This window comes from Rhinopithecus roxellana, chromosome 21, assembly GCF_007565055.1.
Source record: "Rhinopithecus roxellana isolate Shanxi Qingling chromosome 21, ASM756505v1, whole genome shotgun sequence".
Classification (NCBI taxonomy): domain Eukaryota; kingdom Metazoa; phylum Chordata; class Mammalia; order Primates; family Cercopithecidae; genus Rhinopithecus; species Rhinopithecus roxellana.
The window spans coordinates 17,125,075-17,145,389 of record NC_044569.1 but is presented as its reverse complement, the minus strand read 5'-3'; the positions used below and the strand labels follow the sequence as shown (position 1 = coordinate 17,145,389).

General features: G+C 40.6%; 1 protein-coding gene across 2 annotated transcripts in view; it reads right to left on the bottom strand.

Moving 5' to 3' along the window:
- Positions 1–5,078: 5,078 nt before the first annotated feature.
- ELP2 (elongator acetyltransferase complex subunit 2) overlaps positions 5,079–20,315 on the bottom strand; it is a 41,335-nt gene continuing 26,098 nt past the window's right edge. For both annotated transcript variants that reach the window (XM_010362696.2, XM_030925785.1), the window contains 7 exons: positions 20,202–20,259; positions 19,215–19,287; positions 15,145–15,337; positions 12,584–12,705; positions 9,643–9,776; positions 8,671–8,784; positions 5,079–5,314 (listed from right to left, as the gene is read on the bottom strand). In XM_010362696.2, coding sequence (XP_010360998.2) covers positions 5,158–5,314; positions 8,671–8,784; positions 9,643–9,776; positions 12,584–12,705; positions 15,145–15,337; positions 19,215–19,287; positions 20,202–20,259 — 851 coding nt within the window. In that variant the 3' untranslated portion in view covers positions 5,079–5,157. The remainder of the gene's footprint in view (positions 5,315–8,670; positions 8,785–9,642; positions 9,777–12,583; positions 12,706–15,144; positions 15,338–19,214; positions 19,288–20,201; positions 20,260–20,315) is intronic.

Below are 20,315 nucleotides of genomic sequence, written 5' to 3'. Positions count from 1 at the left end.
TTTTTGAGATGGAGTCTCACTCTGTTGCCCAGGCTGGAGTGCAATGGCTCAATCTTGGCCCCCTGCAACCTCCTCCTCCTGGGTTCAAGTGGTTCTCCTGCCTCAGCCTCTGGAACATCTGGGATTATAGGTGCCCACCACCACACCTGGCTTTTTTTTTTTTTTTTTTTGTATTTTTAGTAGAGATGGGGTTTCACCACGTTGGCCAAGCTGGTCTCGAACTCCTGACCTCAAGTGATCTACCTGCCTCAGCCTCTCAAACTGCTGGAATTACAGGTGTGAGCCACCACGCCCAGCCTGGGTGCCAGATCTGAGTCCACCAGAGTGTGGGGCTCAGAGTCCTCTATCCACCAGCCACATGCAGCCATCCCACATTCTGTCTCTCTTCTGGCCTCAGCCTCATTGTCCTTGGAGTGCCAGTCTCTTACTTAAGCGTGGCAGAGCCTTACTACTGGACCATCCACTACATGCTAGGAGGGGAAGAATTCCTCACAATGTAACACTTCTTGTATTTAACTTATGGATATGCTCATTCTTTTTCCACTTAACAATTCTTTTTTTTTTTTTTTCTTTGGAGACAGTCTCGCTCTTTCACCCAGGTTGGAGTGCAGTTGCACAATCTCGGCTCACTGCAAGTTCTGCCTCCCGGGTTCACGCCATTCTCCTGCCTCAGCCTCCCCAGTAGCTGGGACTATAGGTGCCGCCACCACGCCCGGCTAATTTTTTTGTATTTTTAGTAGAGACAGGTTTTCACCGTGTTAGCCAGGATGGTCTCGATCTCCTGACCCCGTTATCCCCCTGCCTCGGACTCCCAAAGTACTGGGATTACAGGCATGAGCCTTTTCATTTAACGATTCTTACAAGGAAATTTTAAATATATTAAAAAATTAGAATAGTATGACCACCCCACCACCACCCAGCTTCACTAATAATCCACACATCTGAAACCCACCTAACCCTTGCCACACACACAATCATTATGAAACAACCTAAGACATAAGTGCATTTCGTCCATAAATAAATACTACATGTATGAGTCAAAAGAACTTTGTTTTCTTTTTTAAAGAAACCAAGGCTGAGGTGGGAGGACTGCTTGAGCCCGGGAGTTCAAGACCAGCTTAGGCAACACTTCAAAACCCAGTCTCTAGAGACAAAAAAAACAAAATCAAGCATAACCACAGCCCCACTGTCATATATGTAAATGTTGTTTCCTTAAAATCCTCAAATATCCAGGCAGAGTTCAAATTCGCTTTGTCCCTTAAGTGTAGTTATACAAGACTGATTGGCTAGTTCAGATCAGGATGCAAACAGGGTTCATACATTGCACTGGATTCACGCGTCTCAAGTATCTTTCAATCTCCAGGCTTCCTTTCCCTTTTCCTCTTGTAATGTATTTGTTGAAGAATCTGGGTCCCTCTGTAGTCACTCCTCTCCCCATTCTCAGCCCCTGGTAACCACATACCTGTTTTCTGGCCCTATCATTTTGTAGGGTCCACTTTGTACTGATGTACTTCTGACTAGGTATGTTTATGTTCAAGCATCAGAGCCAAGGCCCAAACCTCTGCCCTGGCCCTCCTTCTGCTGTGGCCCAACTTATCTGAGCTGGGCTCTCCGCCTCCCTGCCTGTTAATCCTAGAAGTGGGAGCTGAGGAAGGAGAAGCAGAAGGGAGGGAGTTAGGGAGAGCAGCTTGTTACATGGACGTCAGGGCTGTTCCCACTAGCAGCAACAGCTTTGTGTTAGCTTGGCTCCAATTTGAATGAAATATTCCAAGGCCATTTTCCCCAACATGTTTTTACCAAAAAAAAAAAAAAAAAAAAAAACCTCCCAGCATGCAGAAAAGTTGAAAGAATTGTACAATGAACACCCCCTTAAGGAGTTTCTACCATCAACATTTTATTTAAAGGCTTTGGGACTCTGAAGTTTAATGTTTGTGAAATGTTATGAGCCAGACCCTCCACACTGAAAATTCTCAATGTAAATTAATTTGTTAAATGCTCTTAGAATTCCTGCAATAAAGACACCTATCTAACTTTCGTTAGCCCTGTGTTTCCCGAATATATCTTACTTTGGATCACTTTTTTTTTTTTGGTACCAGTTTACATCCTGGAAAATGTTGTTTACCATGCTTTTAAAAACACTGTGGTAAAATAAAGATAACATTTACCATCTTAACTGTTTTAGAGTGTACAGTTCAGTCGGTATACAGTATTCACATAACTGTGCAATCAATCCCCAGAACTTTTTGTCTTGCAAAACTGAAACACTATACCCATTAAACAACTCCTCATTTCCTCCTCCCCCAGTGCTTGGAAACTACCATTCTACTTTCTTTCTATGCATTTGACTGCTCTAGATACTTCATATAAATGGAAGCATATACAGTATTTGTCTTTCGGTGACTGGCATACTTCACTTAGCATCATGTCCTCAAGATTCATCCATGTTGCAGCATGTGTCAGCATACCTTCCTTTTAGAGGTTGAATAATATTCCATTGTATGAATACACATTTTGTTGATCATTCACCCACTGATGGACACGTATTGCTTCCATCTCTTAGCTACTGTGAATAATGGTACTGTGAGTATGGGCATACAAAACTACCACTACTATTTTACAGTGCTGGCTTCATATCTATCCATGTGTCCGTCACTCCACCCGTCTTATTTTTTATGTATTTCTTAAGTTACAGACCACAGTAACTTCCCTTAAACATGTCAGTATACACATCAATGACCAGCATTCGTTGTTTTTTCCAAGTCATTTTGAACTGCTGTAGCAATGAGTAATATAGCCTCAAACGCACACACACAAACACATGCGTCACTACAGAAAACTTTTCCTGGCAGACAGGAAAGGGCGCGTTGTTGGTGATGTCATTTTAATTAAGATAAAACCACCACCACCATTTAGTAATAGCCTGGGTAACAAGGGCTGCGTCATAGACTGCCACTTTTGCCATCCTGCTCAGAGCAGGGCCATGCCTAACCCGTATCTGAGGATTGCTTCAGATATTACGAATTGCTTCAGTATTATGAATTACTACAATTCAAAATAATTGCTTCAGATATTATGAATTACAATACGGTTCAAAGGTGCTTTAGCAGATGAAGACGTAAGTGTGTAAACACATATGAATTACAATGCAGACTACCCAGGTGTGTAGCAAGTCCTCTGAATGTTTACTAAACTGTAAGGTGATTGCTGAGGAAGATGCTTGAGGACCATTTGGGAAAACTGACAACTTGGAAACTCAGTCTCTCTAGGCGAGGCCTACTTTCAGATAACCTGGGGGGTTCTGTGCTGGGAGGGGAGCTAAAGGACTAAGTCAGGCCTCTGAATCTGCTCTGGAAGCCTGCATGCACTTGGGTCAGAATAAGCCCGCGTGTCAATGTGAGTCAAGATTCCTCAGCTGATAGCGGGGAAATGGGCACGGCATTTTGGTCTCTGAGGTTCAAAGCTCAGATGCTCACTGCCTTGGTACACACACACACACACCCCACCCCCCAGCTGAGGGCACAAGAGTATACAGATGCAACAGTCTAAAGTACATTGTTCAAATATGGATGGCCATGAGCCACATGTGGCTATGCAGCACTTAAATGTGGCTAGTCTGAACTGAGAGAGGCCCTATAAAATACTTCAGTAACAGGTTTTTATATTGATTACAGGTTGACATAGTAATATTTTGGACATACCATATTAAAGGAAATGTGTCATTAAATTTCACCTGTTTCATTATGTGGCTACTTGAAATTTTTAAAATTACATATGTAGCTCACACTATAAAACACAGATTAGAAATACTGTATAGCACTGACCTAGAAACATCCATTTAGGTAAAACATTTTAACCCCTTTGGAAGCAAAATATGTTAATAATGGCATAAATTCCCACCAAGAAAATCCTCACCTTCCTCCTTTCAACACATTTATTATATACAGCCTTCACTGCATTGTCAATCTGTCAGATGGCTCTATGTTCCAACAGGGTCAGAATAGTCCTCTGCTCACACCAGCCGTGTTTACAGTACTTCCCACGTCTTCCCTGTTAACCTCTCTCCACCCAACACCCAGGCTCCCAACTCTCCTGGCTGCCTCCAGCCCATAGCTGGCACAACTGACAGGCTGTTTCCAGCACCCTTTTCTTCTTTCTGCATCCTCCCTGGAGGACATACATCCCTCATCTCATGACTTCAGCTATCACATAAATTCAGATGTTTCGGAACTCTATTTTTTACCTCCTACATCTATTAGTTTAAATGTCAGGTTATTTTACTTTCGGTAAAGCCCTAAAAAGACGAATCTATGCACTTCTAAAGAACAAAAGAAATGATTGGCTGCAGCTCAAACCTACAACTGCTTGCCAAACTCTACAATGTCTGGCATATGCTAAAAAGAAGGAGATCAAGACAAGAGCACACTTGGCGTGGTGTGCTTATCTACAGAAAATGTTAAAATAAAAATTAAGTAATCTAGGTTTCCTATCTTGTTTTTCCTATGTCTACTCTCTGAAGAGGGCAATAAATAAGGAAATGTCCCAAAGAGGGACAAATGAAGTCCCAAAATAACACAAAATTGGGCAAATCCAGTCATGAAGAAAGAACAGAGGTTCTTAAATTGGGACACACAGAGGCAGGTCTGTGGGTCTAGGAATCTCTGAATGTATGTGCAAAGTTCTGGGTGTGTATACATATGTTATATAACAAAGTGAAGGGTCCATAGCTTTCATCACATTTCAAAGGGTCTAGCACTCAAATAAAGACTACTGCTACGTGACTCAAAAAATGAAACTCAGCTTGGGCGCAGTGGCTCACGCCTGTAATCCCAGCACTTTGGGAGGCCAAGGCAAGCAGATCACCTGAAATCAGGAGTTTGACACCAGCCTGGTCAATGGTAAAACCCAGTCTCTACTAAAAATACAAAAACTAGCCAGGCATGGTGGTGTGTGCCTCTAGTCCCAGCTACTCAGGAGGCTAAGGAAAGAGAATTGCTGGAACCTGGGAAGTGGAGGTTGCAACAAAGCAAGACTCCATCTCAAAAAAAAAAAAAAAAAAAAAAGAAAGAAACTCAGTTCTGTTATGAAGGCAAAGATGATCTATTTACGTGATAATATTTTAAGATACCAGTGACTGCAAGCATGTAGTTATTAAGTCCATTACAGTGCACATTTATTGACTCTGTGTATCTTCACAGTGTGATCTTCACCACAGCTTGCAAAATGTAACCACTCAGCATCTTCTGCTTCCTTGTGTTCAGTTTTTCCACTGCAGTTCTTCCAGCATAATTTTCTGATAGCAAGTGTATGACTTTGGCTAAAACAAAGATAGAGAAGTCATGAAATGTTTTTCCAATTAATGGTGTAAACATGAATGGAAGTTAAAACCTGAAAATTGAAATGTACAGGTTTTAAAATACCATCATTAGCATTTTAACCATTTTATTTTAACCTGGAAAATATTTTACTATATTTACATAAAACTGCAAGACTAAATTTTAATCTTACTCACTGGCAATAACATCACCAAAAGGAGCAAGAAACAGACAAATGAATCTCTGTCAAATGTTGTTTAAAAAATATAAAAGGTAAAAATTTTTAAAATAAATGTTGTTTTAATGATCAATGGAATTTCATGAAATGGATATTCCAGTTAGTCTTTTAGATAACATTACTAAATTTATTTATAACAATTTCAACTTTACTATATATTCTAGATTATTTTATTTTTTTGACATCCCTGTGAGGGGGATGGAATTGCATTTTTACTACTGGGTAAAGAAAGACAATGAAAGATTTAATGTACTGCCCAATGAAGGAGTCTTGGTCTCCAGTGTGACCTCTAACTGCGTGACCTTGGGCAAGACCATCATATTAATGCTCCCTACCCCCTACCACCCCAGCCCTTTAAAAAGGCAGACCCAGAATGTTACCAAGGTATGTTAGTAACAAATCTCTACGAAAATACAACATCTTCTATAAATTTACCCTCCAAATTAGCTTCCCAAACCAGAAAGCACTAAAGTGAAAAACCTAAGTAGGTTTTAGGGCAGTAAACACTGAAAACAACACCAGAGCACTCACATTATACTCTCATTTGCTGACAGTCCCTGTCACCAGATGCATTCTCATGATTAAAAGGGAAGAATGAATCATGAAACCCATTTTAAAAAATCAGTCTTCCTTGAACCTATGCAACAAGATGACTGCGTGCCCTTACAAATAGTCACTCTGGGAGGTTATAACAGTGCTGCTGTGCCTCAACTGTTTGCTGAAATTACTCTAGAGAAAATGCCTCCATATTATGCAGACTATGATTTGAGTACTCTCAATGATAGCTCATATTCCTCTGAGGATGAATCTGTTGAAAGCACCTGGAAGTAAGCTTTATAATAAATATAAATGGCAAGCTTTAAAAAGAGGAAACGATTGAAATAACACTATAAAAGGCATTATAATTTGTTTTCTTGCATCACTAGTAACCTAGTTCTGAACACAATTCCTACAGAGAAGTTCCAAGAATATTTTAAGTGATAGCAACATCACTGGAATCTCAATTATTATGGATCAAAGTTCTCTCATTTCATTAAACGAATGATTTGAAGTAGTGAAATTACTGAAATAAACATATGTGGTATAATTCTTTCCAAGGGAGTTACTTTGAGGAACAGTACTTGTTTGGCTATGTAAGCTTTGAGATAGTGGGTTTTTCTTTTTTCTTTTTGGTAATGTCCTTTAAATCCAGCATATTAACACGTCACATTTAAGAAAACAGGGAGTTTGGCAAACCAACGTAAAGGGTAGTGTTTGCTTATATTACCTTTGTAAATATATTACTAGCAAAAGCTTTCATTTGAACGGTATTTGGAATTTGGTAACTGAAATATTAGCAATCCAAATAATATGTTAAGTCATGCATTAGTTCCATCTTGCAAATCTTAAGTCACCATAATGACCAAAGGAAAAAACAACCTCTTCAGACAAAAATCTCAAATTCTATACATGTTCCCTTCCTGCACTTTCTAAGTGGCTTCCCGCCAGTGTCCCACACGGGGGCCATTGAAGAGGTCTTCACACCAGGTTAGAGGTGAAGGGAGCACTGTGGGCAGGCAAAGTGGAAAGAAGGGGTGCCTTTCAAATGCCTGAAGCATGGAATTTCAACAGATTTCTTCCATCGTCAGCAAGCAACAGCACAAACTAGTTCAACTGCTAAACCCAGCCCAGAGAGGCAGGAGGGAAGCCATGGGGGCATGGCAATATCTCATTGTAATAAATATAATGATAATGAGCACTAATATGTTTGGTTGACATGACATGACGAGATCTGCTGGATGAAATATCTTATAAAAGACATTGCTCATACATCTCTCTCCATTAAGCACTCACCCTCATCATATTGTCATTTGAAATTGCTATTTGAAATTGTATTTTCAACAGTACAGATATACGAAGGTTGAAAAAGCCTAAGAAAATATGACACAGAATGATATGAGTAGCTTTCTGAACGTTTATACTTTTTTAGGGGGGACAGGGTCTCACTCACCCAGGCTGGAGTGCAATGGTGTGATTATGGTTTGCTACAGCCTCAACCTCCTGGGCTCAAGTGATCCTCCCACTTCACCCTCCCAAGTAGCTGGGACCCACAGTCATGTGCCATCACATCTGGCTAATTTCTTTTATTTCTGGTAGAGACTGGGGGTCTCACTATGTTGCTCAGGCTGGTCTCACAACTCCTAGGTTCAAGCAATCCTCCCGTCTTGGCGTCCTAAAGTGCTGGGATTACAGGCATGAGCCAACACACCCAGCCACATTTAGACATTTTTAAAGAATAAAATCTGGGCCAGGCACAGTGGCCCATGCCTGTAACGCTAGCACTTTGGGAGGCCAAGACAGGAGCATTGCTTAAGCCCAGGAGATGCAGATCAGCCTGGCCAACACAATGAAACCCCATCTCTACTAAAAATACAAAAAAAATTAGCTGGACATGGTGGTGCGTGTCTATAGTCCCAGCTATCTGGGAGGCTGAGGTAGGAAGACTGATTGAGCTCGGGAAGTGGAGGTTGCAGTGAGCTGGGATCTTGCCACTGCACTCCAGCCTAGGTGACAGAGTGAGACCCTGTCTCTCACACACACACAAAAAGAATAAAACTTGTAAAAGGGTAGATTAAAAGTGATTCCTGCTGTCTAGGTGGGTGGGATGGGGAGGAGGCTGTAAACAGTAGGTGCTCTATGCCAGCTCAGGTGGCAAATGCATGAGGCCCAGGGCATAAGCCTTGCTATGCCTGAAAGCTCCACTGCAGGATCTGAGGTGAAGGGTTCAATCATAAGGATACGACTACCAAAGTGCAATCCAGAATACGTTTAAAAATCACAAACATTTTGAATCAAATTAAGAATCTACTGTAGTCAAATTCTAAAACACACCATTATGAAAAGCACTTTCATCTCAAATGGTTGTTTATAAAAACAATATTATGCATGCAAGCAATTTGGTCAAGCAAACTTTTAAAAATCAAGTGTAATATATCAATTTCAGATTACCACAAAACAAAGTGGTAGACACCATGAATAAAGATAAATGTCCCTCTCCATGAAAATGTGGCATAAAATTTGCCACAAAAGACCCCACAATTTCTAGTTAATCTGATGGAAACAAAAATAGGAAAGAAATACCTTTGACTTGTTTCTACACAGTGGGTCCAGTCATTTATTTCTGGAACTTGATCAGTCTTTTTCCAGGTATATAAGCAAATCTTTCCACACTCCAATCCTACTGCAACCACATATCTGTTTTTAAGGGAGGGGGACAAAAGTGACTAACTTAGCATGAAATTCTGTTATCCCCATCATTGCTCTAAAGTAGTTCTTCACAGTGTCCCAACTGTCCCTGCCTTACAAAAGACTCTGCAGGCATCAGCCCAGGACATGCTGCCCTGCTCTGCTGTGTCCTCAAGGAGCCTCCACTTTACAGGGGCTGCACACAGATTTATCTGTGTCCTATGCTGGCAAAGCCCACAAGCCAGTGTTTCCCCAGCTGGCTGCAGGGACCCTTGTTCCACTGAAGATGCTTGTTACAGAAAAAGTACCACAGTCCTAGATTTGGTGAAGTAAGACTCTCTGAGCCACATTCCTAACCTGTATTTTACCTTCTGAATCATTAGGTTCTATCAATTCAAAAATTATTATGAGAAACATAAGCATTTTGGAAAAGACAGTAACTGAGGCCAGGCGCAGTGGCACATGCCTGTAATCCCAGCACTTTGGGAGGCCGAGGCAGGTGGATCACTTGAGGTCAGGAGAACAAGACCTGCCCGGCCAACATGGTGAAACCTCATCTCTACTAAAAGTGCAAAAAAATCAGCCAGGCGTGGCGGCGCATGCCTATAATCCCACCTACTTGGGAGGCTGAGGCAGGAGAATCAAACTCAGGAGGCAGAGGTTGCAGTGAGCAGAGATCATGCCACTGCACTCCAGCCTGGGTGACAGAGTGAGACTCCCTCTCAAAAAATACAAAAAATAAATAAATAAATAAAAAGAAAGACAGTAACTCAGAGGCCGGGAGAATTCACAAATGAAATGACATGAGGGTTACATATTAAGAAACCAAGTGGTCCCCTTAAAACTAAGCCCCACACAGAGACTGACCGTTGAGAAGGGTGGAGCGCTGGGCAGACGCTGACAGCTGTCACAGCCCCACCCACGTCCAGGACTGAGGAGCAGGGGCCAATGTTATGCTCAATACAGTCATCAGTGGAGTCGCACTCACCCCAGACAACCACCTAATACAGACAGATCACACACTGTAAAGCCTTCTCTCTGCAAGGTTTCTAGCAATGTACTACAGTTTCATTGGCAAAGATACAACAAAGTATTTGCTCCAGTATTTTTTTAAATGCATCATTTACATTTGTGTATGATGTGCCAGGACTTGAGAACATTTCAAGCATCACAAAGAAAGCACAGTACAGCAGACACGCGTCTGTGAGAGCTCACTTTGGTCCAAAGACAAAACGTTCCTGCCCAGAGACCAGACAAAGGTGTCTAACATGTCTTCTACACTCACAAATTGGTTATGATCCAGTGGAGTCCCATCAGTAGGCTCATGCACTTCCCCAAGAAGCTACTACAAAATATTTAAGAATTAATCAGCTTTTGGGCCAGGCGCAGTGGCTCACACCTGTAATCCCAGCACTTTGGAAGGCCAAGGCAGGTGTATCACCTGAGGTCAGAAGTTTGAGACCAGCCTGGCCAACATAGTGAAACCCCGTCTCTACTAAAAATATAAAAATTAGCTGGGCGTGGTGGTGGGCGCCTGTAATCCCAGCTACTAGGGAGGCTGAGGCAGGAGAATCGCTTGAACGTAGGAGGCAGAGGTTGCAGTAAGCCGAGATCGTACCACTGCACTCCAGCCTGGGCAACAAGAGTGAAAATCCGTCTCAAAAAAAAACAAAAAAGAACTAATCAGCTTTCTAGCTCTTTCTCTACACTGTCCATTGCTCAGGGAATCTACTCAGTTATAAGGAAAACCTGATCTACATGATACCCCTTAAGAAATGAGGCTTCCCTGGAAGCTCATACCTCAAGGATGTGTGAATGGTCATAAAGCAATGGAGAGTGGGCTGGGTGTGGTGGCTTACACCTATAATCCTAGCAGATTGGGAGGTAGAGACAGGTGGACTGCTTGAAGACAGGAGCTCAAAACCAGCCTGGCCAACATGGTGAAACCCCGTTTCTACTAAAAATACAAAAAATTAGCTGGGCATGGTGGTGGGTGTCTGTAATCTCAGCTACTCAGGAGGCCGAGGCAGGAGAATCGCTTGAACCTGGGAGGCGGGGGTTGCAGTGAGCCAAGATGGTGCCACTGTACTCCAGCCTAGGCAACAAGAGCGAAACTCCGTATCAAAAGGAGAGAGAAGTGAAGTGGACAACAGTAGCAAAATGCAGAACCAAAGCAAGATTCTGAGCAGAAGGCTTTGTCCAAGCAAGCAGAAGTACATTTCAGAGAATGTCCAGCAAATGCTGCTTGTCTACTGGAGCCCTGACCTACCCCTGAGAGTAGCAGCTGGACCATATTCTATAGGCATGTGATATGGTTTGGCTGTGTCCCCACCCAAATCTCATCTTGAATTTAGTTCCCATAATCCCCATATGTTGTGGGAGGGACCCAGTAGGAGGTAATCAGATCATGGGGGCGGTTACCTCCATGCTCTTCTCAAGATAGTGAGTTCTCACGAGATCTGATAGTCTCATAAGAGGCTTCCCCCTTTTGCTCAGCACTTCTTTCTCCTGCCACCATGTGAAGAAGGATGTGTTTGCCTCACCTTCTGCCATGAATGAAAGTTTCCTGCGGCCTCCCCAGCCCTGAGGAACTATGAGTCAATTAAACCTCTTTCCTTTATAAATTACCCAGTCTCAGGCAGTTCTTTAGAGCAGTGTGAAAACAGACTAACACAGCATGACTGTGGGGGAGAGAAGCAGTCCTTCTTCCTCAGCATTGAGCACAGCACAGGCACACCAATGCCAAGAAAGAACAGGCAAATGAACAGAAGGGAGGGTCTGAGACATAAAGTCTGCCATAGAGGCTGACATGTAGGTGTTTAGCTTGAGTGACACCCTGCCTGTGCTAGCCCTCCACTTCAGTGATCTGTACCGTGTCTGTGACTAAAGAGGGCAGGGAAAGAAACGGTGACACTAAACTGCTTCACCACCTCTAGTCCATAGGAACAAAAGGGTATTTTAAAGAGTATGAAAACAAAGGAAAGACTAGAGGCGAGGTGGATATTTCTCAGAGAACAAAGGTGAAGGTCACATTGGAGAACATACTCGGAGGCTGGATGTGGTGGCTCATGCCTTTAATTCCAACACTTTGGGAGGCCAAAGTGGGAGGACTGCTTGAGCCCAGGAGTTCAGGACCAGCCTGGCAACATGGCAAGATCCCATCTCTACACAATTAAAACACTGGCTGGGCGTGGTGGTGAGTACCTGTAGTCCTACCTACTTGGGAGGCCAAGGCTGAGGTGGGAGAATTGCTTGGGCCCAGGAGACCCAGGCTGCAGTGAGCTGTGACTGTACCACTGCACCCGAGACCCTGTCTCCAAAAAAAAAAAAAAAAAATTTCCTAGTTACTTTGTTTTGACTTTTTTAAAGCTTGGGTCAGTCATACTCCACCCACTTCTAGCACCAAATGAAAAGGTAACAACCATTCATTATAGAAAAATGTTAAATTCATAAAAGTATGAAAACTAGAAAATAGTTTTTCCCTTATTCCCCTACCTCCCTTGCTGCCCTCCTGGTTTCTTGGTCTTGATTAATTTCATTTATTACTCTTCTTCCACTGGGACCATTTGATGAAGGTCATATGTCTGAAAGGTCTTCTCTTCATATTTTTGACATTTCAGAGAAATTTACTTATAGAATTTAACAAGAAAAGTCTTTTTTTATATGTACATATATGAAAAACAGAAAGGAATACATAGCTGATTTTTAAAAGCTGTAACAGAAAGGCAGGATTATGCATTTTTTATTCAAACATACCTATACAATTATTATTTTAATTTGAAAAAATAATAAGTTTTTAAATAATTACCTTTTTGTCTCGACTCCCAGTGAAGAAATACTTGCTATCAGGACTCCAATCACAAGACCAAATAATTCTACTGTGCACAGAAGTAATTTTGTTGGTGAAGGCAAAAAGACTAAAAACTGGCTCTGAAAGAAATACATATACACTATTCACAAAGCAGAGAAAGCTGGGTTTTTACCTATTAGGAAGTGATGTTTAAGTGCCATATACACCATATGACTTAATATTCAATTTATATGCACTGACTTTTGAAACAGACTGAAGACAGATAACTGCTCACCAGAAGGCTGTGGACATAGTTATTTTTCTATAGTTATTTTTCTAGTAGGGAATGCTTTTGTACTGACTAGTCACTCTGTAGTGACTGATGACAAACATCTTCAAAACACTCAACTGAAGTTCAACTCACACCTATAGAAGAAGCCTGAAGCTATTTAGCCGTACTCAAAGTAGGCAGATTTGCATATTAGGCTACAGAAAAAAGATTAATGCACTACTTAATGTTTAAAAAAAGAAATCTTAAGAAAATATTTTCCTTTTAAGATTTAAGTGTAAGGCAACTTCTAGCCCTTATACAGACTAAACCTAACACACATAACTGTTGGCCAGGAACAGTGGCTCATGCCTGTAATCCCTGCACTTTTGGGAGGCAGAAGCGGGTGGATCACCTGAGGTTAGGAGTTCAAGACCAGCCTGGCCAACATGATGAAACCCTGTCTCTACTAAAAATACAAAAAGTTAGCCAGGTGTGGTAGTGGGTGCCTTTAATCCCAGCTACTCAGGAGGCTGAAGCAGGAGAATCGCTTGAACCCAGGAGGTGGAGGCTGCAGTGAGCTAAGATCACACCACTGTACTCCAGCCTGGGGAACAAGAGGGAAACTCTGTCTAAAAAAAAAAAAAACCCCTAAAAAACAAAAACCACATAACTGTTTATGAGGAGGGAATAAGACTGTATCTATTATTACTCCATAATTCATAAAGATATAACAAATTAATAAATACATTATTAATACAATTTTTTTTTTGCAGGGAGAATGAAGTCTCACTCTAATGCCCAGGCTGGAGTGCAGTGATGGGATCTCCACTCACTGCAACCTCCGTCTCCCGGGTTCATGCAATCCTCCTGTCTCAGCCTCCTGAGTAGCAGGGATTACAGGCATGCACCACCATACCTGGCTAATTTTTACATTTTTTAGTAGAGATGGGGTTTCACCATATTGGCCAGGCTAGTCTCAAACTCCTGACTTCAAATGATCCACCTGCCTCAGCCTCCCAAAGTGGTGGGATTACAGGTTTGAGCCACCACACCCATCCAACTTTAATTAATTTTTTTTTTTTTTTTGAGATGGAGTCTTGCTCTGTCGCCTAGGCTGGAGTGCAATGGTGCCATCTTGGCTCATCTTAGTACCATCTTGGCAACCTCTGCCTCCCAGGTTGAAACTATTCTCCTGCCTCAGCCTCCCAAGTAGCTGGGATTACAGGCATGCACCACCACGCCCGGTCAATTTTTGTATTTTTAGTAGAGACGGGGTTTCACCATGTTGGCCAGGCTGTTCTTCAACTCCTGACCTCAGGTGATCCACACATCTTGGCCTCCCAAAGTGCTGGGATCACATGCATGAGCCACTGTGCCTGGCCAACTTTAGCTTTTTAAACAGTAAATGCTGCATGTTAGGAAAAGATTAGTGATGCAAAAGAAAACAGTCTGTTCTAAAACATATTGCTGAGTATACTTTACAGTCCCTGGGTATTCTCTAAAACACAAGAAACAAAGAGACTAGAAATATCACAAAACCAAACTGTATGTGAGTCTTATCAATTGAAAAATTAAAAACAGGATTAAACAACTTAAATATACTTTAAACACTCTCTAGAACTTATCCACCAAAAGAAACTGGGGGAATAGGAATAGGCCACTGCCCCAACTACACAAAGGTTTTTAGTCCTCTTTTTTTTTTCAGTTTATTCCAGGTTCAGAGTAGAATGTGGGTAGGTGGGCTAACACCTTGCTCAGGGGTCATGTTAACCAGATGGATGCCTAGTATGCCCTTCTCAATGAAGGAGGTGACTGGAGAGGGTAGGAAAAAGCTGAGGATAATGGTTTCCTCTATATTTCATAATTTAAAATAGTACTATATTAATAAAATAGTTCAGAGAGAAGAAACCATTCAACCATGAGTTTTCTTAGTTGTATCTTCATTATTCCTGTCCCATAAAATCCTAGCTCAGGATATGTCATCCATTAGGTTTTGTGGTAGCATTCTATCACCATTTGCAAAACCTAACTTCCTACATACAGACGTTTATGTTTCTTGAACTGAGATATCTGAATACATGCCATCTTGACTACATAATCACAAGTAAGTCAACCCAAACAAAGATCATCTCTATTTAAATCCTACCAGGAAGGTCAAGTCTTCCTCAGTTATCCAAGAACTTTGAAAGGCTTCAAAGACATGAGGCTCTACCCTTTACTCTTGTTATCTTTGTCTTAACTAAAGCTGCTTAATGTAGATAAAATGGACATAACTGTTTCACTAGTTCCCAATCAGAAGCTGTTTTACCGAACTCAGGTGAGATTGTATCCTGCTTTTTCCACAATGACCAGGTTCGATCTCTGGAAACAGCCAGTAAGAACTTGTCGTTGGGTGAGAAGGCCATCTGCGTGACTGTCAAACTGTGGAAAACTAAATTCTGCACCTGTTTCCAAGACGCAGTGTTCCAAAGAATGATAGCTGCATGCTCTTTCTTAGCTGCCTGTAGGACAGAGATGAAACAATAAAGCTAGTAAGTAAAAATAAACTGAAGAGAAACCATTTTAAAAACAACACATTGCTTCTATGAGTATATTTTATTTATCTGTTTGAATTCCAAAAAAAATTCCTAGGAGATAACATACTACAAACATTTCTAATCTCTGGGAAGAATTACAGATGACTGGGATTAGAAAAAACGAATCATCAGGGACTAATATTATCATGCTTGCTTTCTTTTTTTTTTTCCTTTTCACTGTAGCTCTCAGATCTTAAAAAATTATTCCATGATCAAAACTGTGACATGGAGGGGGAAAAAATGAAATGAACAACTGTGACATGGAGGGGAAAAAAAAATGAAAATTATTCCAAAATAAATGGTTTACTTTTAAAAAGATCAATCCTGAGAGAAATTAAAGACCTGAAGGAATGACAGATATATTGCATTAATATGTCAAAATACTCAATATTGTTAAAATTCTCCCCAAATTAATCTAGAGAATCAATGCAATCTCCATTAAAATTCCTGCAGGTTTTTTTTTTTTTTTTTTTTTGAGATGGAGTCTGGCTCTGTCGCCCAGGCTGGAGTGCGGTGGCCGGATCTCAGCTCACTGCAAGCTCCGCCTCCCGGGTTTATGCCATTCTCCTGCCTCAGCCTCCCGAGTAGCTGGGACTACAGGCGCCCGCCACCTCGCCCGGCTAGTTTTTTGTATTTTTTAGTAGAGAGGGGGTTTCACCAGGTTAGCCAGGATGGTCTCCATCTCCTAACCTCGTGATCCGCCCGTCTCAGCCTCCCAAAGTGCTGGGATTACAGGCTTGAGCCACCGTGCCCGGCCATTTTTTTGTATTTTTTTAGTAGAGATGGGCTTTCACTGTGTTAGCCAGGATGGTCTCGATCTCCTGACCTCGTGATCCGCCCGTCTCGGCCTCCCAAAGTGCTGGGATTACAGGCTTGAGCCACCGCGCCTGGCCCTTGCAGGTATTTTTGTAGAAACTCTTAAACTTATTCTAAAATGCAAAATAAAGGATCTACTATAGCCAAAATAACTCTATACTTCCTAATTTCAAGATGTATTATTAAAACACTATAGTTACTAAGAGAGTATGGTACTGGCATCATATCAAAAAAGATCAATAGAACCCAATAAAGTCTAGGGAACAGATCCACATATGTGAACAAGTGACTTTAGACAAAAGGACAAAACACAGTGATGAAGGGGATAGTCTTTTTAAAAAATGATGCTGAAACTGGTATCTACAATAAAAGAAAATCAACTTTAATCTATATTCCATGACAAATACATGAATTAATTTGAAAGTATCATAGGTCTAAAGGCAAAGTTAAAAATCCATAAAACTCCTTGAACAAAACACAACAGAAAAATCCTTGTGACCTTGAGTTAAAGATTAGATATAAGAAGGACACAACCTAAATAAAAAAAAAATTGATAAACTGGACTTCACCAAAACATAAAACATCTGCCATTTGAAAGACACTGTTAGGAGAATGACAAGCCACTGGGAAAAAATATCTACATAAGCACATCCAATAAAGTTGTATCCAGGGTATATAAAAAACTGTTCAGTGTCCATCAATTGATAATTGGTTTTTAAAATATGGTGTGTATACACCCCCCCCCCCCCATGAACTACTACTCAGCCATAAAAAACAATGAAATCATTTCTTCTGCAGCAAAATGGATGGAACTAGAAGCCATTCTCCTAAGTGGTGAAATGACTCAGAAGCAGAAAGCCAAAAATCACACATCCTTGCTTACAAGTAGGAGGTAAGCAATGGGTACACATGGACATACAGCGTGGAATAATAGTAGACACTGGAGAATCAAAAAGGTGGGAGGGGTTGAGGAATGAAATACTCAAGGTACAATGTATAGTATTCAGGTGATGGGTATGCTAAAATCCAGAGTTCAACAAGACACAATATATCCATGTAACACAGTTGCACTTGTACTCCTAAATCTATAAAAAAAATTCTAAAAACTTTTCAAAACTCAATAAGAAAACAATCTAATAAATAAATGGGCAAAAGATTTGAATAGTTTCACCATATTTTCATATGGATAAAAACATGAAAAGATGCTTAATATCATTAGAGAAATACAAATCACAGCCATAATGAGCTGTTACACACTTACTAGAATGGTTAAAGTTAAAAAGACTGATATTAAGTGCTGGTGAGGGTGCAGAGCAACTGGAAATCTAATACACTGCTGCAAAAATGTGTAACCACTGGGGAACACAGCATGTCAATGTCTTAAAATTTTAAATATGTATCTACCATACCATCCAACAATTCCATTCACAGTTATGTACTCAAGAGAATGAAAGCATATATCCATGCAAAGACTTGTACATAAATTTTCATAACTGTACCATCGCTAAAAGCCCAAAACTGGAAAACCCAAATGTCCATTAATAAGTGAATGGATCAACAAATGGTGGTACATCTGTACAAGGTAAAACTACTCAGCATTAAGAAGGCATGAACTACTGACGCATGCAAAAACATGGATAAATCTCAAACAATTATGATGAATGAAAGAAGCAAAACCAAAAAAGTATATACTTACATGATCCTATTTATATACAATTTTAGAAAATGCAAACTACTCTATCATGACAAAAAGGAGACTAATGGTTTCCTAAGGATGGAGGCAGGAGGGGAAAGGGAGAGGTAGAAAAGAGGAATTGCCAAAGAGCATAGAAAATGTTGGGGGTTGATGGATATATGCAGTATCTTGATTGTAATGATGATTTATACAGGGAAAAACTTGTCAAATTGTTTACATTAAACATACAATTTATAGTATGTGAATAACCCTAAATACAGCTGTTTAAAAAATGTTTAGAGGATGTACATCTTGTGAGTCAACTTGAAAAGGGGAAAAAAAATCAATTACAGGATTCACAGTGCCCTAAGTTAGAAACAAATTATCTGCTCATTAGAAGCCCAGACAGTTGAACTACTGAACTCCATTTTCCCCAAAGGCTCCTATAAGAGAAGGAAGTCCTCTCAGTACCATTTCAAAGAATAAACAAGTGGGGTAGTGGTGGGTGTAGGGGAAGCACAGCAGTATTTCTTATGATGCCTCTCAATGCAGATCAGCGGCACAAATCCACAGTAAATGCAGGGACACGAGCCCATGCAGGTGGGCAGCTCTTACCACCATATTTAAAACAAATAAATTTCAGAAAATTTAAGAGGAATGTGTGGGTTTCAGACCCTTCAGATAATCCTCCATAATTGCTATATCCATAGGATATGAATAAATACTGAAAGATGAATTCAAGATCATCCTTCTAAGTAAATGCAAAAGTCATCTGCCTTAGGTCAGTGCCAAGAGTGTCCTCAAAAAAAGTCTGATGGACTTCACTCCAGATTTCCTCTTCTCATTTCCCTGTGTCTCTAGGACTCCAATTATTTAAAATTTATCACATTTTTAGCATCATTTTGAGATATCCTTGTTTTATATACAGAGTCTCACTCTGTCACCCAAGCTGGAGTGCAGTGGCGCGATCTCGACTCACTCCAACCTCCGCCTCTGGAGTTCAAGTGATTCTCATGTCTCAGCCTCCTGAGTAGCTGGGATTCCAGTTGTCATTTTGAGATATTTGATTAAATCACTTTTAGTAGGGGGGCACAGATAAGTTCAAAATGTGCAGCTGAAACAGACTTAAAATGAAACCCATAAGCTTTTGAAGAGACAGAAGGGTAAGAGAAATTGAGAAAGTAAGATTCAAAAAATCAAGGATTAGTGGCCTTTCATGTAGAGTTCTGCCTAAATCATTACCAAACTTGGCAGGAGCCTGATGACCCAAGTAACTTGTGACCAAGCAGAATCAAAAGTAAAATTGCCTACCTTACAAGCTGAGGCAAGCAGAGTCTTTGAACTGTTACAAGTAACACAAAATATTTCATAACCATGTCCATATCTAAAATTTAAAAAGAAACATATATACTATTAGCAAATAAATCTATTCTCATGCCACACAATTTTTGAAAGTAAAAAGAGTAACATCAATCTCTTTAGCTAACAAACAATTCTTTTGAGGAATATTGGATGTTTGTCTAGGTAAACATTTGAGAGAAAGACAGGGAGATGGGAGAAAAATGCCAGCTTCCTATAAGTAATATAACTCATTCAAACAATTAACATACAAGTTTTCACCTCCTACTTTCAACCAGCCAGTATCTAAACAATAAACCATGGAAAGGTTTTCATCAGGAACCATCAAAGACAAAAAATCCATGACTAACAACAAAACTTAAGTCTTTTTTTTTTTTAAAGGCAAAGTCTCATTCTGTCACCCAGGCTGGGGTGCAGTGGTGCAATCATGGCTCACTGCAGCCTCAAATTCCTGAGCAGAAGCAATCCTCCAGCCGCAGCCTCTCAAGTGGCTTGGGACTACAGGCATGCATCATCATGCCTGGCTAATTTTTTAAAATTTTTTGTAGAGATAGGGTCTCACTACATTGTCAAGGCTGGTCTCAAACTCCCAGCCTCAAGTGATCCTCCTGCTATGGCCTCCCAAAGTGCTGGGATTACAAGTGTGAGCCACTGTACCCAGCCAAGTCTTTTTAACAAAGAAAAAATATATAATGTTATCCTTCTCTACTTTAAAAATAAGATGAATAAACAAAACTAATGAACACAATAAATAGTAATATAGAAATAAACGTGAGGTTTAATTCTTATTCCTTATGAAGAGCCACTAAGAGATATATAGAGGAAGAGGAAAAAGGTAGGTAGAAGGAAGAAAAAGGAGAAATCAAATTGTGGGGTGGAAAGGAAAAATCACAAGTTATGACATAATCAGACCAAAGAGCTAAATACAGTTTAACTTACAGTTTTTGAACTTCAGGCCACAAAGTATTCTGCAGAAGATGATCCTCAGTGGGAGGCTCTAGAATAAATTGAACCTATTTTTTTCTATGTTCATCCAAATACAAAAGTGAATTC